The following is a 22,276-nucleotide window of genomic DNA, read 5'->3' on the forward strand; positions in this document are numbered from 1 at the left end:
CGTAGTTACGCTACCCCTTTCCGAGTCTGGCTTCACTTGCGTTTCTTGGTCTGAAAATCGTGACACTAACCACAGGTCTCAGTTAATGGTTTTCCTTTGTGTCTCTTCTGTACTGTTACTGAACAGCATGAAGTCCTAACTTACCACTCTCTTAATGTGTTACACAATAAACAACAGCAGTCATTCATTTGTAGAGAGCACCACGGGAATGCTCTGCAGCCTTCTGTTAAGGATAACAGTGGCAGCCATGGCTCTCCAATCAGCGGGAAGTTGGAAGGCATCTTCTTTAGCTGCAACACTGAGTTTAACACTGGGAAACCACCACAGGATTCACCATACGGAAGATACAGGTTTGAGATTGCAGCTGAAAAACTCTTCAACCCAAATACTAACTTGTACTTTGGAGACTTCTACTGCATGTACACAGCCTACCACTATGTTATTCTCGTTATCGCCCCTGTTGGATCACCAGGAGACGAATTCTGTAAGCAGCGCCTTCCTCAACTAAATATAAAAGATAATAAATTTCTGACCTGTGATGAAGAAGATGGTGTAATGGTTTACCATCATGCCCAGGATGTTATTCTGGAAGTCATTTACACTGATCCTGTGGATCTCTCCCTCGGCACAGTTGCAGAAATTACTGGTCACCAACTAATGAGCTTGTCTACTGCAAATGCAAAGAAAGATCCCAGCTGCAAGACCTGCAATATCAGTGTTGGACGTTAAAAATTCCCTCGTTACTTAGGAGCCTTCAAACCTTTGTTGCCCATTTCCATAGTCAGACATTTTTGTCAGAAGCATGCACATGCCACTGTCACCAAAAGCAAACATGGGTCTTCAAAATCTCCAATAGCGTTTTTAGTATTTCTTCTCTCCCTCCTTCCCTTCTGTTCACCCAATGCTTTAAATGATTAGAAGTCCTGGATTTATTTTTTTCTGGCAACCATTTATACCTAGATGCTGCAAAAAATGTTTTCTGTTTCTTGCCAAACGTAACAAAATCCTATATAAACTGCTTTAGCAAAACAAAAATAACAGCTTATAATGGTGTTTAAATATGCATTCATTTTAACTACTGAACAAATACTGGGATAACTCCAAACAGCATGAAAAGTTGTAACTGCAGCATGATTTAAATTTCAAATCCTAGAAATGTCAGCACTTACAACGTATTGTTTGACAGTGTTATTTATGTTATTTATATTAGCTAACTGAAAACAGAAACTGTGTCTTGACATAATAAATATAATAGAAAAATATTTTATTTGTACTGTTGTATAAAATATTATACAATCATATAGAATATATAGATCACATTTTAATATCAATTGTATACATGTCATGAAATCATTTTCCCTTATCAAAGATGTAGTTTGTAAACTTCAAATAGCTCTGTATCTGTTCCTGTTGCTCTAGATGACTTTAATTAAAACAGATTTACGAAGGAGACCATTTTGATTCATAAAAGTTACAAATTATTAAATCAGTACACTGAAACAACAAACCTCTAAGAAATAAAAAAATCATTTTTAGTCGTCATACTTTTTCCTCCAAGCTACTTGAAAACAGGTACATACATCTTCAAAATCATGCTGAGCCATTACATACAATATAAGTACAAACGTGGTTAGTACATAATAGGCTTTATAAAATGAAATTTTTCTTACCAAGATAGATAGAAAACAGGTTGCTTATAATATGTGGTCAATACAAAATGACAGTTAAAGCAGAACACTAAACATGATTCAACTTTCTGAAGTCCCTTTTTCTGTTTTCATTCTTCCTTCCTTTATGTCTGGGATGGGTATTTCCCCGAAGCCCTGGTTTTCATTTGCAGTACAAAAATGTTGATAAGCCTTCTGTTAACAGTTCACTTTCAACACAAATGGTTTATCACAAATAGTGAAAAAAAAAATCCTTAATATTACAAAGTGTGGTGCTCTGAAAGTTAAGAAAGATGCATAATTCCAATGGAAAAATATCTTTTTTATAATCTTATAGTAAATGAGAAGTCTAGCGTTCCTCATCAGATAACTGTGACACTCAATTATATACCATGTACTTTATCCAAAATATCTTAGCATAATGCAATAATCTAGTCTTGTCTTTTTTTAATATATATATATATATGTGGTAATTTATAACACAGGAAATAGTTTGACATTTTACAAAGTGCATGCTTCTAAACAAGCTTTGGTAATTAGAAAAGCAAATTAGCATCAGGCAAAATAAAGTGCAAAAGTTCAATACAGAAATGAAAATTAGCATGTAGTTGACCTATTTACTGAATTTTATGTACCACAAGCCAGGTCCTGTAAACCATAGTGAAAAGGACAGCATCCAGTACCTTTGTGTTACTCTTCCCAGTAGACTACCTGTTTATTTTGCCAAATGCTAGCTCTTATTTCTAAAAAAAAAAAAATATATATATATATATATATATATATATATACTATCTCCATTTGGCAGTCATATTCCTGCCTTCCTTTTTTTTTTTTTTTTTTTGCATAGGCAACATCACTTTGCTCTACTCCCAGAATTATAGACCAAATCCTGTCACTGGTTTTGTGTACACACCTTTCTTTGAAGCTACTGGAATTGAATGGCAACTCTGTCTTGAAAGCCAGTGTATGTTCACGAGTGAGTTTGTTTGGTTTAAGCTCATGGTTCCTTTAATCTAGCGAATCAGCACATTGAGAACCAACAGCAATAGTTAATTACAGTGCGTTTAAATCCTGCTAAGAAATGTGTGGTACATTACCAAATACTAAGATATACTAGAAACCTGGCGAACATTTCCTCACACTTTTTAAACCTAAGAACAGGTCAAACTGAGTCTGAACAATACTTCAATGGCCTTTTAATTTCTAACATTTTCACAGTGCACTTCAAGGCTTTTTCAAAAGGAAAAAAAAAAAAAATATATATATATATATATACACACTATAGTTCACTCACCCGCACTTAATAATTTTCTCGTATATTGCAGTCCTCGCTCATCCCAGCTTGTATAATTGGTAAAGTGCATCAAAAAATCTCAGTGTGTCAAATAATTGTGCAGCAGACCAAGACCTGTAAGACAACTACCTCATTTTTTTTTGTTATTGTTCTTGTTTGTTTTGCTAGAGAATACCACCACTTCATTGCATTAATTTCAAATTGTTTTGGAAACATCATGCTTACTGATGAGAACCTCTAAGAGCCTGATTTTGGCTTTTGTGTGCTTGTATTCAGAGTATTCCTCTGCCATTGGTACACGATCTTCTTTTAGAGGACTCCTATTAAAAGCAAATAAAAGTATAATTACTTCTATGACTAAACAGAGAAACAGTCTTTAAAGTGAATTCTGCAACAACTAATGAGGTTGGGGTCAGATATATATTTTTTTCCTAGCAGTAGGTGAGTAAAGTTAATTTGACAGGGCCAAAAACAAAAACAAAAACAACCTCTCATAGACAGAAATGAAACGGATTTTAAATATTAACGTTTCCTATATCAGGTAATTTTCTTTCTAGTCAGCTATGCAAGTGTAATTACTTCATTCTAAGGGGAAGTTAGTTATTAGGCATTGCTTTGAAAACTGTTACCAGACTACTACCTTTTCAGCAAAAGTTTGTTAAATAATGGGAGGAAGCCGACCAAAAAGTGAAAAGTAATATTTATGGGTAAAAGAAACAGTAGTTAGTTTTTTATATGTAGCCTTTTAGAGATGGCCAAACTTCCCAGTGAAGTCCCTAGAGATTGACAGCTTCAGGAAGCCTGTTTAGCAGACTCCCTACACCTCAGGAAGATCCTGTGCTGACATGCTGCATGGTTTACGTCTAATACAGGCATATTCTGGGAAGATCCCCAGAGCCAGATGGCCATCAGGGATGTCCACATCCTCAACTTAACAGGGAGCTGGCCATCTCCACAGAGACCTGTCACCTCCGTTACCTTCCAGTCCCAGACTGCATTTTCTTTGGCCTGCTCACCTAAGAGTACCTGCTCTAGTAGAAACAAACATATCTGCATAGGTGCCCAGAGGGGAAAAGGCGAAGCAATTTGTCAAGTTGGTTTATTTACCTTCCTGTCTGCTTGTAGAATTGTTCTTCAAACTCTCTCAGAGCCTTGCGAAGCCTTTTTTTATCTGCTCTTGTTTCCCGGAGATGTTCAAGTAGAACAGGCCTGTAAAACAGAGGCAAGACCATGAAAACCCCATGCACCGGGGATCCCTGTAAAAGCCATGGTTTTGGGCAATAGTCAGGCTTCTGCTGTTGGCCACGGCAGGTGCTCATCTCAGTGCCCCCAAACAATCTAACATATCCCTCCAAGTACGGATATCACTGCTTGTACAATCAATCACGTGATTAAACAGTTGTGTTCCTTCCCATTTACTACTGTCAGTCTCACCCTTCTAATAAAGTCAAGGCAGAGACTCTGTGGACAACATGGCAAGAAAAGCTTTTCAGGACTGAGGCTTGTTAGTGGGCTCAGTCCTATGTGGAGTTAAGGGACTTGACAGGGCTTAGTGGCTTACAGCAAACTCCTTACATTCTCTTGCTCTTAATAAATAAAGTCAATAGCAAAGCCCTACTCTGAAAAGCAACTGTTACCAAATATTACTGTGATTCAGTAATACTGCCAGTGGTACCCAGAATATTTTTTTTTTCTCTTTTAGGATATGTTTTAGTTGGTATTATTTGGAGAATAAGGTGTGTTTTTTTTAAGCAGAGAAATAATTCTGTTTGTTTTGCTATATCCCCTACTATATTTTTCCCTAAGAACACAACACACAGAAATATCTTCACAGAATTTGTGAGCACACTGCTGCATACATAGTTGTGTTACACAGAAAAACAAAACTTTAATTTACTCTCATTTTTGGTAGAACCTAGTCAATTTATAATGTATGCATCTAAGTGATACCAACCAAAACCTGAGAAAAAGATAATAGCCCGTATGTTATGAGAACATACCTGGTCATGGAAAGCATATTCAGAGCTGAGTAATAACAGCCTATGTGCATCTTGAGACCTGTTGCCTCACGCAACCTGGAATTTTTAAATACAAATCTGGAGGAGGTTTTTGTTTTGTTTTTAATGGAGAGCAGGAGAGTGTTGTTAATTTTTCTGGGTATCCAGACACCAATAAATACCCTCATTGCAAGGAATAATAAGATTTTACACACATGGAGTGGTCTCTCATGGATATATAATGTGTATTTCTCCTATCTAACAAGTATAGCTCATGCTTCATTTGCAAATTCTTTACAAAATATTTTAAAACATCCATGACAAAAAGACAGAGCTCACATTGTTGCCTCATGTAAGTTGGACATAGACAGGGCTGTTTGTCTGAAAACTTTCTTTTCATCCAGAGGTGAAACATATGCAGGCTCGCTCTCCTCCTGAGAGTAACACAGATGCTCATCAACAGGGAGGCAAGATATTGGACCAGATGATAGCTCATGGCTGCTTTGAGAACGGTCTTCATCGGAGTCTTCTTCTTCCTGCTTGTAAAATATAAGCATTATCAAATTAGTCATTTACATTACAATATAACAACTAATAGGATGACAACACAAAGAATTAGATGTTAATTTCCTGGATATATTCACTGAAAGATCACAGATATTGAAAGCTCTACCCAATTCTACCTGAGAGTTCATGAGAACTCTCATGGGGCTTGCTGAGCTACTGGGTATTGTTCGCTATGGCTAAACAGGACAGAAGCTGACCTTGTTTCTGAGTACCTCCCAGCCATCGATTTTCTTTTTACTCAAAAGCCTTTACAAGTAGAAATGATATAAAGAGCACTCTGTATTTACGCAAACACTGCAGTCCTGCTAGAACTTGTACGGCTCTTAAATACCATCTAATGCTTTTATTAAGCCCAGAAATTATGGCTATAACATGCATTGGAAGTAGACATTTTACATTTGGTTTTATAGCTACAAATGTTAACTACTAAAACAGATTGATGTTGCTGTCTTCCCCACATTCCTTCAGCCTCGTAAGAAAAGTTGGGCTTTTGAAATGAGGGTTTAAATGTGAAATTGTGGAGCGAAGCTCCTAAAAACTAAGTAACACCTTCAGTTACCTTCAGTTGAATTTTGAAATGAAGTGTCCATGTGCACTTGTTTAAGGATTTAGACCAGGATTTTCAAAGAAATCTAAAGCTCCACTGACCTCTAGCAGGACAATAGTTCGTAATTTTTAAAATCAACCCAACCAAATTTGAAACTCCACCACCTCTACTCACAGTGAGACCATTACTGTTAAATTACATTGATATATTATTAATCAAAGTACTACAAGTGATATTTATGTGCTACATGTTTAATAAAAGCTTTTTTTTTTAACAAAATTTAGCAGCTAGTTACAGTGACAGTATAGTGTTTTATGATAGGTTTCATTTTATATTGCATACATCAGCTGTAGCAGAAAACTGACAGCCTTTGATCTCTTGCCCAGTGATTTGAAACAATTGCCTCCAGAACTGCTGCCTTACATTACAACCTACGGTATGGATGGAAGATGAATTTTACAGAGCATTTGATCTAGCTGAAATATAAACACTGTTTTAACTAATAAGCAGATTCTTTAAATAGCACTAGTTATATTGCTGCTAAATTGGCATACAGGTACAAATCAAACACTGCATTCAGCACATTTTCTTCACAATGGCTATGAATTCTTTCCAACTTACAATTGTTGTGATCAAAGATGGAGTTGCAAGAAGCTTCTTGATAATTCTATATCTGTCGTAAAGAGGCTTCATAAGACTCTTTTCTTGTTTAGTTACCTAAAGAGAAATCATAATAAAATATACTTCTCCAAAATGAAAAATAAATAAATACATTCCTGTAAAGCTGAGAAAAGTATTAGAAAGAAATACTAATGTGTATTTTGCTTCCATAGGGATTCCATGTGAACTGTAGTACACAGCACAAAAACAATTTCTAAAAAGAAATTTAGCTTAAATCTGAGTTGTAGGTTAAGTTTCTGGTAGTTTTCTTGTAATCCCAGCCAAGCATACTCCATTCAAATTAGCCTTTTGATAATGATAGGGAATGATACTTGTTAAATGGAAAGGTATGTCATGGCCTGCTAGGTTAAACATTTCAAGTACTAAGTCTTGAGTATTCAGTAGTCAATGTTCATGCATTGTGAAAAATCCTTTTTCTGCTTCCCTGGGACAACTCTCTGATAGCAGAGATGCACCTGTTCTGTTGGCTAACCTCACCAGAATGCCTCTGCCTGGGCACTCACTTTGTAAGCTGTCATCCTTGCATGTCTTAAAACCAAACATGAGCTTCCGGAGATGCTCTTTCCTGGGCCCTGCCAGCTCTGAACTGGGCACAGAGCCTATGCTTGACACTGAGCTTGGGCCTTGCTGGGCTCACTCTCCAGCTGTTCTTGGTGACCAGGATGCACGCAGAATCTCCAGCCCTTTCACACAGGAAAATACATTAATATAGATACAAATATTAAAATTTGCTTCTCTAAAATACATGATTATTTAAGTATGCAACTCTAACTGTTCAGTCTACAGATTGCTTATTTTCGGGAACAACAAAAGATGTAAAAATCTTTTCTAACTTCCATTTCCCTGCTTTAAATTCTTGCCCGTCTCTGAGCTTTCTGTGACCTTAAGTCAGAGCTGTTTGGCAGATCCAAGATTGCTGCATGGCTGCTTAGCATCACTGATCATCTCTTCCCTTATGCAATTAGCATTTTCTTTCTCAGATGGTTAGAGCTGCCTCTACCTTGGGAAGAAACACCCTCTCTGTACTCCATGCTGCAGAGCATGCCCCATTATTCTCTTCTCTATCTTTGGATTTTCAAGTCTCAGTCGTTTTTATATAGCACTAATAACTCCTTTCTCTCTTGTTCTCCTTAGGAAAAGTCATTTCTTCAGACCCTTCCTACATATTCTCTCCGTCCCTCAGCTCTCATTCAAAGCCTAAAGAGGCTTATTAATTATTAAAAATTATTTTATCCAAGATGCACAGAGATCAGATTCAGATCACGGTAATTTTGAGAGCTGGCATATTTTTGGACACTTGCTGGTGCAGCTCCACGTTTCCTCTACCACAACAATTACAAGGCAGAAACAGAAACAGACATAAGAATACAGACATTCCTCCACATCAAATAGGAATTCCAGGGATTTGCATAGACACATTTTCAAATCATCATCTCACCAATGTTGGAAATTTTTTGTTTTGTACCTACATTCAGCATTGAAAACCCTTTAATACAGAGTTCTTGAAATGATTTAATTAATATTTTTAAGTGCTGCTGTGAAAAAAAGGAAAACAGATGACAGGCTATTTATTTTTTTATTTCATCGCTGATGTTGCCCTACAAACCTTTCTGCTAAATATTCTAATCTTTTGTATGCTGTAGCACAGCTGCAGTATGTATGAGCCAAGTCTGATATGGATATATAATTCTCCATTTTTATCATCAAAATCTGCAACTTCTAGTCATGAGGAGAGATACAGGACCACTTGAAACTTGCCTTTTTATTTTTTTTAGTATAAACCAAATTCATAAAGCAGTAATTTATATCTGAAAATTAGTTTGAAATAACTAACATTATGTTAATCATGGAAAAATAATCTAAACATATTTAATACATGAGTCCAAAAATACTTGGTAGTGAAATTAAATTAAGTTTTAATTTACCTATCTTTCCATGGTATACTTACAGGCCGTCCATGAATACTCTCAAAATATAGTAGGCATTTCTGAAGATTGATTTTTTCCAAAGCCATTTGCTTTTTTGTCATATCCTATTTAAAAAAGTTATGTATGAAATTATGAGTCAGGATTTCAAGACAAGGGTACAGGTAGGTATTTGCTTAATAACCTGCGCTCCCGAAATAAACATTAACGCTGAATTCTGTTTCTGTCCACCCTCAGATCAACAGGGACTTGGCACTGACTTGGTAAGAACAGAGTCCAAACTTACATGACTGACGTTTTAAATGGATTGCGAATACGTTACCTACCCACTCAAGGCCTAATACAGAGCTGATGAAATCTATAGAGGTACTTCTAACAAATAGAGTAGGTTTTAGGTTAGGCGTTTACCAGTGAGAAATATACTGTGTTTACTTTGTCTCACCAAAGTGGAGTCTTTGTGGCCAGAACTTGTACTCTTTCTCCTGTAGAAAGATGCAAAAATGAAAATGTACTGGAAGGTTGGAATCTTCCTGTTAACTGTCATTCTATGATGATCTAATATTTTATTTCCTTGATTTTTTTTTTCAAAATGACTGTTCTATAAAAGCAGTTAAACAAGCGTAAAATCAGGAAATGATACTAGGCTAATGAAAAAACATTGCATCCTTATCTGGAGAACTTCAAAGGGTACAAACTATGGTCTTATTCAATAAGGCAATGATCTTCACGAGTTGCTGGATCAGAGCCTGTATCTGGAAAAAAAAAAGTATCTGGGAATACTGGTTGACAGAAAGTCTAAAAAAGCAGAGTTTTTTGCTTGACTATCACAACCAGATTGAATGTATATTGGGTGTATCTTGTGGGTTGGGTTTTGGGAAGGTGGGCTCACAAAAAAGACTGCAGCATGTGAGTGGAATGTATTGACACTAAGGTCCCATGGATATCAGTACTTTCCTAGAACTTTTTCTGATGTTTAGGTAATGTTTAGAAATGGTTGTAGTAAATGAAAAATTAAAGAAGTACTTTTCTCATCCATCCTAGGGAGAAAGCTGTTAATGAGAACAGTATGTTACTCGCTTCTATTTGCAAGATCAGTTTGTAAATCATACAATTCTCTATTATATATTAAATATGATTTAGTTGCAACAAATAATTGCAACAAAATCATTCTAGACACAACACTTAAAAACTTGCAAAAATGCAGAGAGGACATTGCTCAACTTTTTAATTATTCATTGAGAAGGAGAAGTAGATTTGCCTTGGCTGGTAAGGGATGAAGAACAGAAGTTTCAGCTACGCAAACACAACACATTTACTGAGTGGAATGATAGATTTACAATGAAATCTTTAAGTAACCAAACATTGTGATACCATGGTTAAAACCCTCCAAAGTTGAACATACTAGAAAAAGGTGCTATCCTTAAAATGAAAGGGAACAATAGCTCGATCAGCTAGCAGGAAATTCAGCTGGATAGCGTGCATCTGTAGAACTGCTATGGAGAAGCTGCAGAAAGTGCAGCACTGTACTAACAATGGGAGCAGCTCTGGGCTTCATCCCCAGTCACACCTGTTTTGCTCTCCTGGGCTGAATGCTTAACAACTACCGATCCCACAAGTATGGGATTCCTTCTGAAGTGAAGACTCACAAGTGACGAAGTTTATTTTTGTTCAAAATCACAATATAAAGCACTGGTAGCAGAAAAAGGAATGATTTTTTTTGGCAATGTGATTTATTAGTGGTGGTGATACAGTAATATAGGTGTCTGGTGCAGAGAACACAGTATTTAGCTGTTATTGCTCTTCTTCTCTCAGTTTCCTCCTCCTCCCAAGAAAATCTGTTCCTGACAGGTGCACATTTGCATCTGGGTTGAAACAACAAGGAGCACATGAAGCTAATGTAATTTTCGTAGAATCACAGAATATCCTGAGTTAGAAGGGAACCAGAAGGACCATCAAGTCCAACTCCTGCCTCCACACAGGACCACCCAAACCCTATGTCTGACAGCGTTGTCCAAATGCTTCTTGAACTTTGGTAGGCTTGGTGCCATGACCACTGACCAGGGGAGCCTGTTCCAGTGCCCGACCACCCTCTCAGTGGAGAACCTTTACCTGATACAGGGCCCTAAAATGGAGCCCTGTAGAACCACACTAGTGACTGCCACCAGCCTGATGTAACCCCATTTACTGGAACCCTTTGAGCCCCTGCAGTCTGTGCCAGATCACAACAGATCTCTCTACAAGTTAGGGCCAAGTGTTCAAAGGTTTGGAGCAGAGCTCATCCACCACAGTGAAGTAATGTGCAGAAGAATGGAGTGGGGGTGTGAGGATACCTTTCTGCAGGAAGTCAATGACTAGGTTTTATTTATTGACAAACTGGAGAAGTATTTTTAATCATTTGCATCTTCTTTTCAAATATATATCAAACCCTGAAGAAGCAATGCTTTTCAAATACCGAAGTAGAGCCTTGCAATTCATTTCGTCAGGAGCATGACCTTTTCTGTTTATTGCCCGAATGCAAAAACAGTGCAGAACCTCTAATCACATTTGTTCTTAAAGATCTGCATGAGTGACTCATTCCAAAATTATCTGCCATTCACATTAAGGGAAGAGCTGCTAACTAGAATTTTGGAGTATTATAAAACAGCTACCTATTTTATTTATTGCTAGTTCTGCAATTAATACAAGATTAATTCTTTTAAAAACTATTAAGCCTGAAGCAGCTGAATGCTTAGGAGGAAACAGAGAGTGATCATTAATATTGATTTTACACATGAGAAACAATCTCAAGAGTGTTTAGCATTTGGGCTTATTTCATTAGATCATTTCATTAGCAATCTCAAGACAAGTTTGTATTCAGCTAGGCTTGAACAAAATCAGAGAAGGCTACTGGAATCACAAACTCCAGAATGGTCTGGAACATCTTAGGACTGTAGGCTGTACACAGCAACATGAAATTCAATGCTAATTTAAACAAAAGCTGCTTTATAGCCCATGAAAATATTAACTGAAATGGGTCTATAATGAGAGGACAGATACATAAAGGTAAACAATCTAAGAAAATATATAAATAAACCACCAGCTCCCATAGACATACCAGGAGCTAGTGATAGTACAAGTCGTTGCCCCTTTTTGGGTTACGGAATCATTCACAGGTCAATCTCTATTTTCCCTAAGTCTTCTAATTGAATAACTAACTTTACTTGGGCTTTTGGGGGAGGAAAGGGGAGGGGATGTTTTGTTCTGAGAACCACATTCTGCTATTACATATTCAAATTTTGTGATTTGTCATTTTTAGACATACTGGATCATTGAGGATCTTATATGCCTTCTGTGTGTCCCACCTTCCTCACATTTTTGACTTTTTTTGTTGTTTTTTGTTAGGATGACTGTTGAATATCTGATGAATAAAATGTCCCTCAAAGTGATTTCACATCTTTGGCCTAAAAATGAAAATTCTGTGATCTATGAATCCCATTGTCAATTCCAGTCAGTGAAATATTTACCAAGCCCAGTTTCACAAGTCCCGCCCCTTCCCCCCCCCACCCCCCCCAAAAAAAAAAAAAAAAGAAAAAGAAAAAAAGCTAAAAAGCTACTATTTAGATTACTATTAATCCAGTTCACATTCTGGTACAGGGTCTAAAAGTTATATACAAAATAAAATATTTCACATAAAGATTATCTACAGTAACAGCACAGCTGCATGTAGCTTAAATGAAGCCTTTGATCTTTTCTGTAACCAGCTGACATCCTTGATTCATTTCGCATCACCACTGCTGTAAAGCTCTTTCTCCCCCCAAAGTCCCAGATCACTCATAAATAAAAATCAATCGTATTAATGTTAAACATAAGGATCTACTGAAATACATTATCTTGAAATAAATCAATTCAGCTTCATATTACTCCTTTTCAAGCCTCTGTTCCATAGTGATTCCATATAACTATTATCAAACACCTTTACTATCAAATGGATAATTCTTTCTACACAAATTCTCTCTACAGGAATGCTGGAAGAAAATAAATTAAAATGTGCAAATGAACCTTTAAAAAATTTGAAAATATTAACTATTGCAAAAAATTCATGTACATTACAGAATTCTTCATGAGAAACTTTGAAGACAGCACTGCCATTGCACAGATTTAGTATGTTCTCAATCGGAAAATAAAGAGAAGTCCAATTAATCAGTGACTGAGACCCACAGCCAACTTACCCTCTTCCTTGTAAAAGAGGTTTTCTAGAAAGGATTTCCTCATTGACATCTGTTTTGGAGTCATCTGATTTGATTCTTTGCATAACAACAATTTTAACAACTAAAAATATTTTCATACAGTCTGTACTGTTGGGGCTTTAGGACTATATACAGAACTGTATGTTTTTGTTGTTGTCTTTTGTTTTCTCACAACGCTTTTTCCATTACAAGTTTTCAAAAAATGTAGTTTATAAAAAAAAAGATTTAAAATGTCCGTCGTGTATGCAGAACTCAAAATTTCAGTTACAGAGCATGGCATAGTTTTGCACGGTTCTAATTTTCATACAGTAACTGGGTGTTAAGAACCAAGAATAAAACCAAAACAAAATAAATTTAAAATTACCTCTGCTGTGTACCTTCTGCTATTGAAATTGAACCAAAATCATTTCTTAGTGTTAGAATGTTCCAGCATAGTTTAGCATTTTGTTCTTCACTCCTCTTTGTCTCTCTCAACCCCTCCCCCTTTTTCTTTCAGCAGCCACAGTCTAGATGTTACTGTCAATGTTTGGATTTCAAGAACCTTTGGGAACAGAATTTGTTGTCATGCTTAGATATACAGCACTAGGCATAGCAATATCATTTGGTGGTAAAAAATAGTGAAACTAAACTAAACTACTCTTTTTATGAAAAATAGGTATTGCAGAACAACAGATTTATACAGATCCTAAAATGTCCCAGGAGTATGGAGGTACAGCAGAATTTTAAACTAGGTACTAGTTTGAAAAAAAAGTAATTAGATGCCCGGCACATCTCATGGAATATGAAATCGTCTCTTAAATTCAGGAGAACAATTGAGAATGTGGAAGAGCAGGGGCAATATCAACACAAGTAAATGTACCAGATCAGAAGGGCAGAGCAGCCTGGATGGTTGTGCTATCCATGTGATCTTAATGCTATCGACTGGGCAGACAGTTTCAGCTTTTCTCAGGTGCAAGGGGACCTTTACTGTCAAAATTACTTTGCACATGTTCCTAATTCCTCTGCTTCAAAAATATTTGGAAGAGATCCACCAAACAGACCTGCTGGTTTACTTGTCTACTAAGGAGGCACCTTTGGGTCCCATGTAGGAACCAAAGCTGAAGCCACCTTCCTGCCATTAGAAGATGCTTGGGAGCATTTGAACCCTCGGGTGTATTTGAATCCTGCAATGAAAGACTGAGAAAAATGCACTTTTTTATACAAGTAAGAACGAACTAACTGTTTCAGCCTATATACAGGAGCCAGAAAAAGCCTCCCAGTCTGTCCACGATGAGTCCTCTAGGTGTCCATGGGCGGTCAGGAATAAGAACAAAGTCCTACTAGAGCCAACGAGCAGTCTGATTTGGGTTTGGATGTGACTTCTAAAACTAGTTTACTGGAGAAGTCTTGGTCCCTTATTCCAGCTAAGGCTCCTCAGGAGGAATAGCACAGAGCTATTCTTTTAAAAGCAAAGCCACTGCCTCAGGCATGCCTTGGGGGAACACAGGGCTGACACTTGAGGAACATTTTTAGACATGCAGTTTCCGTGGACTCAAGATCACATTTGCAGTCACCATCTTTGATGCATCAGAATACGCACTTCACATGCACACAACCTCAACTACGCAGGTTCCAAACACATGTGGCAAATGGTTCTTTACCTGCATCTCTGAGTTAAAAGTGCTTGGCACTATTCAAAAAAACCTTCTGCAACTGATTTTCTGTGCAACTCTTCAGAGAAAAATCACTTCAGAAAACTGCACTAGAGCTCCCATCTCGTTAAAGAGAAAATGCACTGCAGTGCCAGAGGGCACAGAATGCACACCCACCAGCATATGCATTTTGAAAATGCTTGCTCAATTGCTCTTAAAGCCATTTCCCAGCTCCCATTCCCTTTTCAAAGCCTTTGCCATTTTCAGCCTTCATAAGAGAGCCCGACGTGTTCCCACTTGGAAGGCAGAAACCCATACCCATCAAGATAAATTAGTGCCCTTAACTTCCTGCTTCGGGAGATCCTCTGCAAGAGAAGCAGGAGCAGCAGCTGCTGTGCCTCAATACATTACCAGTATTGATTCAACAGAGGGAGGAGTAACTTTTCAAATGCTTTTTCCTGTGACAGTGAGAATTTGCTAGCTAGCAGCAGGTATCTCCATCTCCCATGAGTAACACAGCCGCTATCTTAGGCTGTAAGCAACACAGTCATGTTGTGGTACAGTAGGCTAATACAGCTACACAGCAACTAGTATCTGCTTCAGATGATAAAGCTATGAAAGAAAGAGTCAGATTTGTTAAATACCTTAATAGTCTCTGGAATGTTGAAGTGTTGTCTTTTCTCCTTTAGTCGTCTCAGTACACCGTCCATGGTTTCTTCTACTGATGGAGCTGGTTCCATGCTTGTAGCCTCCCGCGTCCCAGTCTCCTTAGAGGTCCCAGTACTTTCACAATGATCATTTCTTTGGGGTGCTCTGGAGGTACGGTTTTGTTCTTCTGACATTCGGAGTTTCAACTCTGAAAGGCAAATTATTTGGCAAGTAAATAGGTGAGAAATATTTGAAAAGAAGTTTCCTATAACACCATAAGAAAAAAGCATCCCAACTTTTTGCATACAATTATTACACCACAGCTGTGTAGGAAAGTAATTCTGCTTTGCTTCAGCATGGAACATCTTTTAACTGGTTAAAGCAAAATCCAATGAAGGATGAGATGTATCTAGATCAATGACACTTAGGAAAGCACATAGTTACCTCTCCAAACCCATCCTTGACATAAAAGGTGTAAGTTACCATGAAGGAGGACTGAAAAGGCACTGGGTTAATGAGTGCAGTCAGGGTAGGAATCAGCACAGAATTTCAGCTGGAATAAGGTTAGGAAAAAGACTCAAAAGGACAAACAGAGCTTCAAAGTATTTGTAGAAGGCTTGTTTTCTTCGGGGGGTAAGGATGCGGAAGCAGAGACCTCTCACTCCCCCAAGCAGCTCCCATAAAAGCAGGCTTTCTTCCTAGCTCATACCTGGCTGGTGCAGGACCTTGGACAAGGCAGAAAATTGCTCGCCCCACACCTGTTAAATTTACTGAAATCTATGCAGTAATGTTTTTGTTTGTTTGTTTTAGCTGTGACAGTCTAAGGACACAGGCCAAGCTTGCAGGGAAAAGTATTAATTTTTATTAAACTCAAAGAGGTAGGAAGAATGGATGAGCCTTACGGTCTTGAGAAAAGACTTATGAGAACTTGAGTGTTTTTCCATTTCAATTGTACCTGTCTCATGGACATTACAGATCTTGCTTCACTTAAAATCAGTGTCATTATTCAGGGTAATACAATCAAGGGTGTTCACAGGATGGCTGAGTCAGAGAGATAACTTTCAGAAAGTAAAATATGCTGTTTGGCCACATCCTCTCATTTGCTCTTCCTAAATTTATAACACAAGGTTCAAGGAAAAAAGAATCTAATAACTATGCAGGCTTGGGAGAACTTTCCAGCAGAAATTAACTAAAAGATGAGTTTTTAATTATTTATTTACCAAAATAACAACGTCTACATCTACATTCTCAACTATATCCAAAACACATATGAAACATAATACTAGGATTTAATTAGTAGTGAGAATTCATTTATAATGGGAAAAAAAAAAAAAAGATGTAGGTAATTTATAAATAGCCTTTAAAAAAATCAATCAATCCTGGCTACATTTTCTCTGAGGGCAAGCACATGATATACCCAAAGACATTAATGGAGCTGTGTGCAGACAGTCAAGGGCAAAATTTGACCCCCAAGACCAAATCAAATGCAGAGAAAGATCTGTTTTTATGGTCAAATAAATAAAAGCTTTAGAGCTATGTAACCTCAGTCCTAAAGAAACTTTTTGCTCCTTCTGTACAAGGAAACTTTTACCTCTCTCATTCAGTATTTTACGTTAATTTTAGTGACCTTGGAACAGCATACACAGTCAGAAAATATTCTCAATAACATTGCCTTTTACATGAATATTGACATTTATGAGGGACAGATGACGTCTTTTCCCCCTTCCCCTTTTTACCCTTGTTATGAGGATTAACTGACTTAATGTTAACCCCTGCCATCAGGAATCAAGGCAAGTCACGTCACCTAATACCTTTGTTGTCATTAAGAGACTTATTGTCATGCACTAGTGAAAAATAAGCCGAGCATTAAGAATAGAAAACTATCATTAAAACATTCCAGGTGCATTCATGCTGCTTCCAAATGCTTCAGCAAGAAAGTGAAATGAGATGCTATTATGTACCTTTGAGCTGCTTGCGACCTTTGGCCAAATCATTCATCCATTTTAGAACTTCAGGATTCGAAGTTTTGTCACCATGTGAAGGCTGAATGTAAAATAAAAAGGAAGAAAAAAAGAGAACTAAGGATTACACAATCAGAAAAAAACAGGCACAAACGCATTAAAACCTTTCCACATACTGTGCTAAAATATCCATAGTTCCAGCTCCGCTATATCATAGTGTTGCACAGAAAATTTGGCTTGGTCATAGCATGAGTTTATCATGGCTTCTCTCTCCTCATTGTGGCACAGCACTACAAGGGTCTGAGTATTTTGGCTCTGATTCCAAAAAAACCATTTCATTGACTAATTGGATAAGTAACCTAAGTGACTTCAAAAGGACTGGTCAAATACCTAATGTTGGTCAGGTTCCTAAGTGATGTGCAGGATGTTAACTGAAGCACTCCATCCCTTGCAGGGATAAGCCTTAACTGCTTTACAACAGGGACTCTTTTGGGAAACAACACTTTAAACATTTCAATTGAACTGCTTAACTAATTAAATAAAAAAAAAAAAGCAACAGAGTGATTTCAAAAGCAAGCAACAACAAAAGGTTTGTATATCAGTTCTTTCTTTGCATTTAGAATGCTTCCAGATTAAAATCAATTTGCACTGGAATTTCAAAACTCAGATATTTTAAACGGCAAAGAAGTTTTGCAAAATAAAGCCTCTGAAATAATTTCTTTCACATTGTGATGACTATTTCAATATGAAATTTTACTCCTAGGAGTACATGATGACCACAGGGCAGTACAATTCACAGATGTATGTTTAGATTTGCAGGCATTAATGAGATCACAAGGTAATAATACAATTTGCTCCATTTTCATTTTAACATGGTTATAACATATCACAAATTTTCCTGTTTCATACTGTACACATCTTAGCATCATGGATATTTTATATGTTTATATGACACAATTCACATTACACAGAACTAGCTTGATAATGACCAATGGTCTTCAATACACTGCATAGAGCCTCAAACATCCCCCGTCACTAACACCTCACAATTCCTATTTCTCTTATTTCTTACATCAACTTCTATTGGATATTATGCTTTGGAGGTTTACAGGAATCTGCCTGAAAGAAGGAATCTGCATGGCAGAACAAAAGTTTCCAAGCAAATAACTTCATCCACAAAGTAAATAAGTAGCTTTTCATCTTTTGAACCATTTTGGTTCACAAGCCTATCAGCTATGTTTAACTGATTTGCACTTCTCACACAGCTAGAAGATGCATATTTTCTAACAAAGATAATCCAAAGGAAATGCAAATTAGTCTCTGCACTACTGAATATACTGAAAGATGATGAAATACATTCCCTCACTAATTATTTTCCAATTTCATAATTTGTTTTGCATAATTTTAAATACACTGGGATTCCTGCCTGCCTTTTGCAGTATTTCCCTTTATCTTTTCAATGATTACCTTACCAGGTATTTTTTCTCTTGCTCAAACTTTTCTTCATACTTTCTGATTTTTCTCTTGAGACTCTGAAGATGCTTGGTAAGTTGTGCTATTGTTTGTGGTTCTTTGCACTCTTCACAGTTACATCTAGAAGAACTTCTTGGTCTGAAAAAGCCGAATACATAGCAGCTTGATAAAAGAACTGGCTAAAACGGACTGTGCCTTTTTTCAGGCATACTTAACACTTTCTTAGCACTTTGGAATTTGCAGGTAGATTCTTTCACAGGTTTAGTTTCAGTTTTACAATGTAAGCATAAAATAATTGCTTTTGCTTGAGGTTACCCCTAGGATATAGTAATGGGTTTACTATCCTTCTTTCTCTCTCTCTCTCTCTTTTAATTAATTGTGGGATTTTTGAATATTTTTCAAGTTTAATTTAGTAGGTCACAAGCTGATCCAGTATTTCCATTTAACAGCAGCATCTTACTTCACAAATCTTCCAGGTACAATAACATGATTTGTAAAAGTAAACCCAGGGAGTTTATTACTGGGAATAAGCATTTTGAAAGCAATTTAGTTTCTGATTTTTTATAATCACAAGTCAATAGATCTTATTATTATTTATACACAGTTGACTGAGTTATGTATATAAGCTTTTATGAAATTGTGGTTCCTGACTGAAACTCATACCCTGGTTTCTGATATGGACTGTTCATATATTCTATGACTCCCCTCATACCTAGTGAATGACACAAGCTATAGTTTTATTACAGATGAATTTTTTATTATTTAGTACCTTGATAATTCCCTCTACCTTAAGTTCACTTATGAGACTAACTACTAAATAACCTTTAAAACTGTCATTGCTAACTATAATTAACAAAGTCTTCAAACAATATTGTACTGTGTTATTACTGAAAATGCTAGATCCCATTTCCGGTATTGCAAATTAACCATGTTGAAATACACTATAATATGAAAGTTTCTTATTTATGACATAGAAGTAACTGAGAAACTTGAAGAGTCAGAGATCATGCATTGTACTTAATATATGTAAGAATTAAAATATATTTTCTTACGTCATGAAAGGTTGAGCACTTGGTGGAGAAGGGGCAGACTCTGTGTCTAGATTAAATCTCTGGCTTTGGCTAAAGATAGAGCAGCGTGGTGACAAAAGAGGATTGTCTCCATCAGTAATGTGATACAGCAGTCGACTGGTCCCTAGGGAGTGATGTTCTTGTGGGCTGCTGTCCATGTCATTCTGCCAGTCTCTCTGTGCTGGTAAAGGCTCTAGAAAAACAAACAAACAACAACAAAAAAAAAAAACATAAAACAATATGGATTGAAGGTCATTCACAAGATATTTAGTTACTCAGATAAATACAAATCTATACATACAGAAATATTAAAAGACTAAGTAGTCAAAGTAAACATAGCAAATAGTTGAACAAAGTACCACATGCAGGTTGAACATAACACTGAGGATGAGAAAATAGAAAGGACAGTTACTGACTTGACATACAGTATCTTTAAATTCCAGAAGAGAAGGTAGGTGGCTGTGTTTGTAAACTATGGAGTATAATATAAAGATGAAGAGTTTCCCGGAAAAGAAGCATTAATTAAATTTTTATAAATCTCTTTGCTTTTGAAAGCCACATTCCTGAAGCAGAAGATAAATATACAAAACAAGCTTAATTTTGTAATTTAGCATTTTGTCCCTTGGTCAAGAGAAAACCAGAACAGAAATACAGTATTTCCTGATGCTAAGAATCCCTAGTGTTGCTTGCAGTATCTTGGAGAATTTCATTAAGTTTTGCCAATAACATACATATGGGTCTGAAGAACACTGGATATGAAACAGCAATAACAAAAAATAACATTCACAGTAGTTATTCAAGGTAATGTACAGTGACTGCTACTTGGAGGAGTCACGGTAACAATACTACGTTAATACTGTCTGACTATAAATGGAAACCTCGCCTCAGGTGCTTCAAAAGGTAAGATCTGTTTTATAGAAATGGTCAAGCTAGAAATCAAAATAATTTATTCTGGTCTGAAAAAGTAGGAACTAGTGAACCTTATCACACTGATTCTACTCATGGCTAACACGGAAACTGATGGGCACATTACAGAGCCTACCTCCATGGAAGACCAAGTGTTCATCTTCCCTTGGCTGTTCCTGGGTATACTAATAGGGAGGACCACTGAATCTTCTTCCTCACCTCTCAGTGGGTAAAATGGGTGAAGATAATCTAACCTAGCTGATATTTTCACTATCAGATAATTCTGCTTGAAAACAGATTATACTTCTATGGAGAAACTCCTTATCCTCATAAAAAGCTCTCCCCATGAGACCAAAAAGTATATGTTAAAGCAAAGAAAGTGCTCCTTCTCAGATTCCTCTATGTCAGTTTCCATAGTACAAAACATTTTACATCAGCTACATTATTTTTTCCTTTAAAACCATATATACATACAGCCTTTGAATTCATATCAATTATTTTATATTTCCAGGCAGCATGCATGCTATTTCTAGTCAGTATTATGTTTGTAATATAGCATGCACTTTAATGCATTTCACAGAATCTTTTTATTAAATAAATGTTTAAAAGTACACAGAAGAACAACTGTACGTGGATTTACTCCCAGAAGAGCAGGCAAGTCTAAAAAAGTTCTTTCATCTTCACTTGCTTTGCATTTTCACCTTTTTGCATAGGACAAGACAATCCTGCAGTGAGCAGTTATTTTCTTTAGGATTTTAATGGATTTTTTTTTAATATATCTCTTCTGACCTCTGCCCAATAGACTCTAAAGCTGTAAGTCCTTATTGCTGCACCGGAACACTGGGGACAAACTGGCTCTAAATGGCACCCTTCATAAAAACCAACTATTGATTTCAAAAATAATAGTTAGAATGGCCTAAAATATTATTTTATCAGGCAGTATCCAACAGTTTTTGCTTTGCCAACAACAGAAGTCCAACTGTATCTTGTATAATCACAGTTTAGTTTAAGTCATGCAAAAGTTACGTGTGACTTTTGTACCTCTAAGCTCATTTACTTTAACAGCACCATTGATTATAATTAATTATAATTATTTTAAGCATTTTCACAATAAGACCATGTAGCTGATCATTAATTCTAACCTAGCATTTTTCCTCTAGGTACTTCCTGATCTGTAGGTCAGATTCACCTCTCCAAGATACGAGAGCAACTCCCAAAAGTTCTAAACAGAGTATGAGATTCAAGTCCTTCCAAAGATAGATCCAGAAAGGCATCTGGGAGAAGGCAAGGGTACTATATTGTACCAGTCAAAGGAAATTATTTACACAGACAGCATACAGTGATAAAGACTAGAATAAAAGCTGTTCTGCAAACAAAAGTGTTGTTACTTTCTGGCAATTAATCTTTCCCTAGTCTTTAAGACTAAAAAAAATATTTATTCTTATATTTTTACTTGTGAAAAATAATACTGTCAATGAGAAGGAACAGGCTTTTTTTATTTATTTCACCATCTTCGAACTTCCATAAACATATAATCACTGTGAAGTATGTTGGCTAAGAATAGTTTCACTATTTATTTCTTATGCTCTCTTAATAAAATGAAGACACTATTTTATAGTCATATTAAGTAGCAGTCTCCATATTGTGAAAGGAAAATGATGTTAAAAAAATCAGCCAGTCTGT

General features: G+C 36.5%; 2 protein-coding genes across 13 annotated transcripts in view; one reads left to right on the forward strand and one right to left on the reverse strand.

Annotated features, from left to right (window-relative positions):
- PHYHIPL (phytanoyl-CoA 2-hydroxylase interacting protein like) overlaps positions 1-1,450 on the forward strand; it is a 128,634-nt gene extending 127,184 nt beyond the window's left edge. For all 10 annotated transcript variants that reach the window (XM_040563674.1, XM_040563677.1, XM_040563668.1 and 7 more), the window contains one exon: positions 195-1,450. In XM_040563674.1, coding sequence (XP_040419608.1) covers positions 195-729 — 535 coding nt within the window. In that variant the 3' untranslated portion in view covers positions 730-1,450. The remainder of the gene's footprint in view (positions 1-194) is intronic.
- A 1,039-nt stretch (positions 1,451-2,489) lies between these two features.
- Positions 2,490-22,276, reverse strand: part of FAM13C (family with sequence similarity 13 member C) — a 128,591-nt gene continuing 108,804 nt past the window's right edge. For 2 of the 3 annotated variants that reach the window (XM_040563655.1, XM_040563656.1), the window contains 10 exons: positions 19,670-19,880; positions 18,617-18,755; positions 17,145-17,226; positions 15,180-15,391; positions 8,702-8,785; positions 6,694-6,789; positions 5,298-5,497; positions 4,069-4,170; positions 3,187-3,281; positions 2,490-3,075 (listed from right to left, as the gene is read on the reverse strand). In XM_040563655.1, coding sequence (XP_040419589.1) covers positions 3,041-3,075; positions 3,187-3,281; positions 4,069-4,170; positions 5,298-5,497; positions 6,694-6,789; positions 8,702-8,785; positions 15,180-15,391; positions 17,145-17,226; positions 18,617-18,755; positions 19,670-19,880 — 1,256 coding nt within the window. In that variant the 3' untranslated portion in view covers positions 2,490-3,040. The remainder of the gene's footprint in view (positions 3,076-3,186; positions 3,282-4,068; positions 4,171-5,297; positions 5,498-6,693; positions 6,790-8,701; positions 8,786-15,179; positions 15,392-17,144; positions 17,227-18,616; positions 18,756-19,669; positions 19,881-22,276) is intronic. The other variant, XM_040563654.1, reaches the window with a different exon arrangement.

Source organism: Cygnus olor, chromosome 7 (genome assembly GCF_009769625.2).
Source record: "Cygnus olor isolate bCygOlo1 chromosome 7, bCygOlo1.pri.v2, whole genome shotgun sequence".
In the NCBI taxonomy this organism is placed as follows: domain Eukaryota; kingdom Metazoa; phylum Chordata; class Aves; order Anseriformes; family Anatidae; genus Cygnus; species Cygnus olor.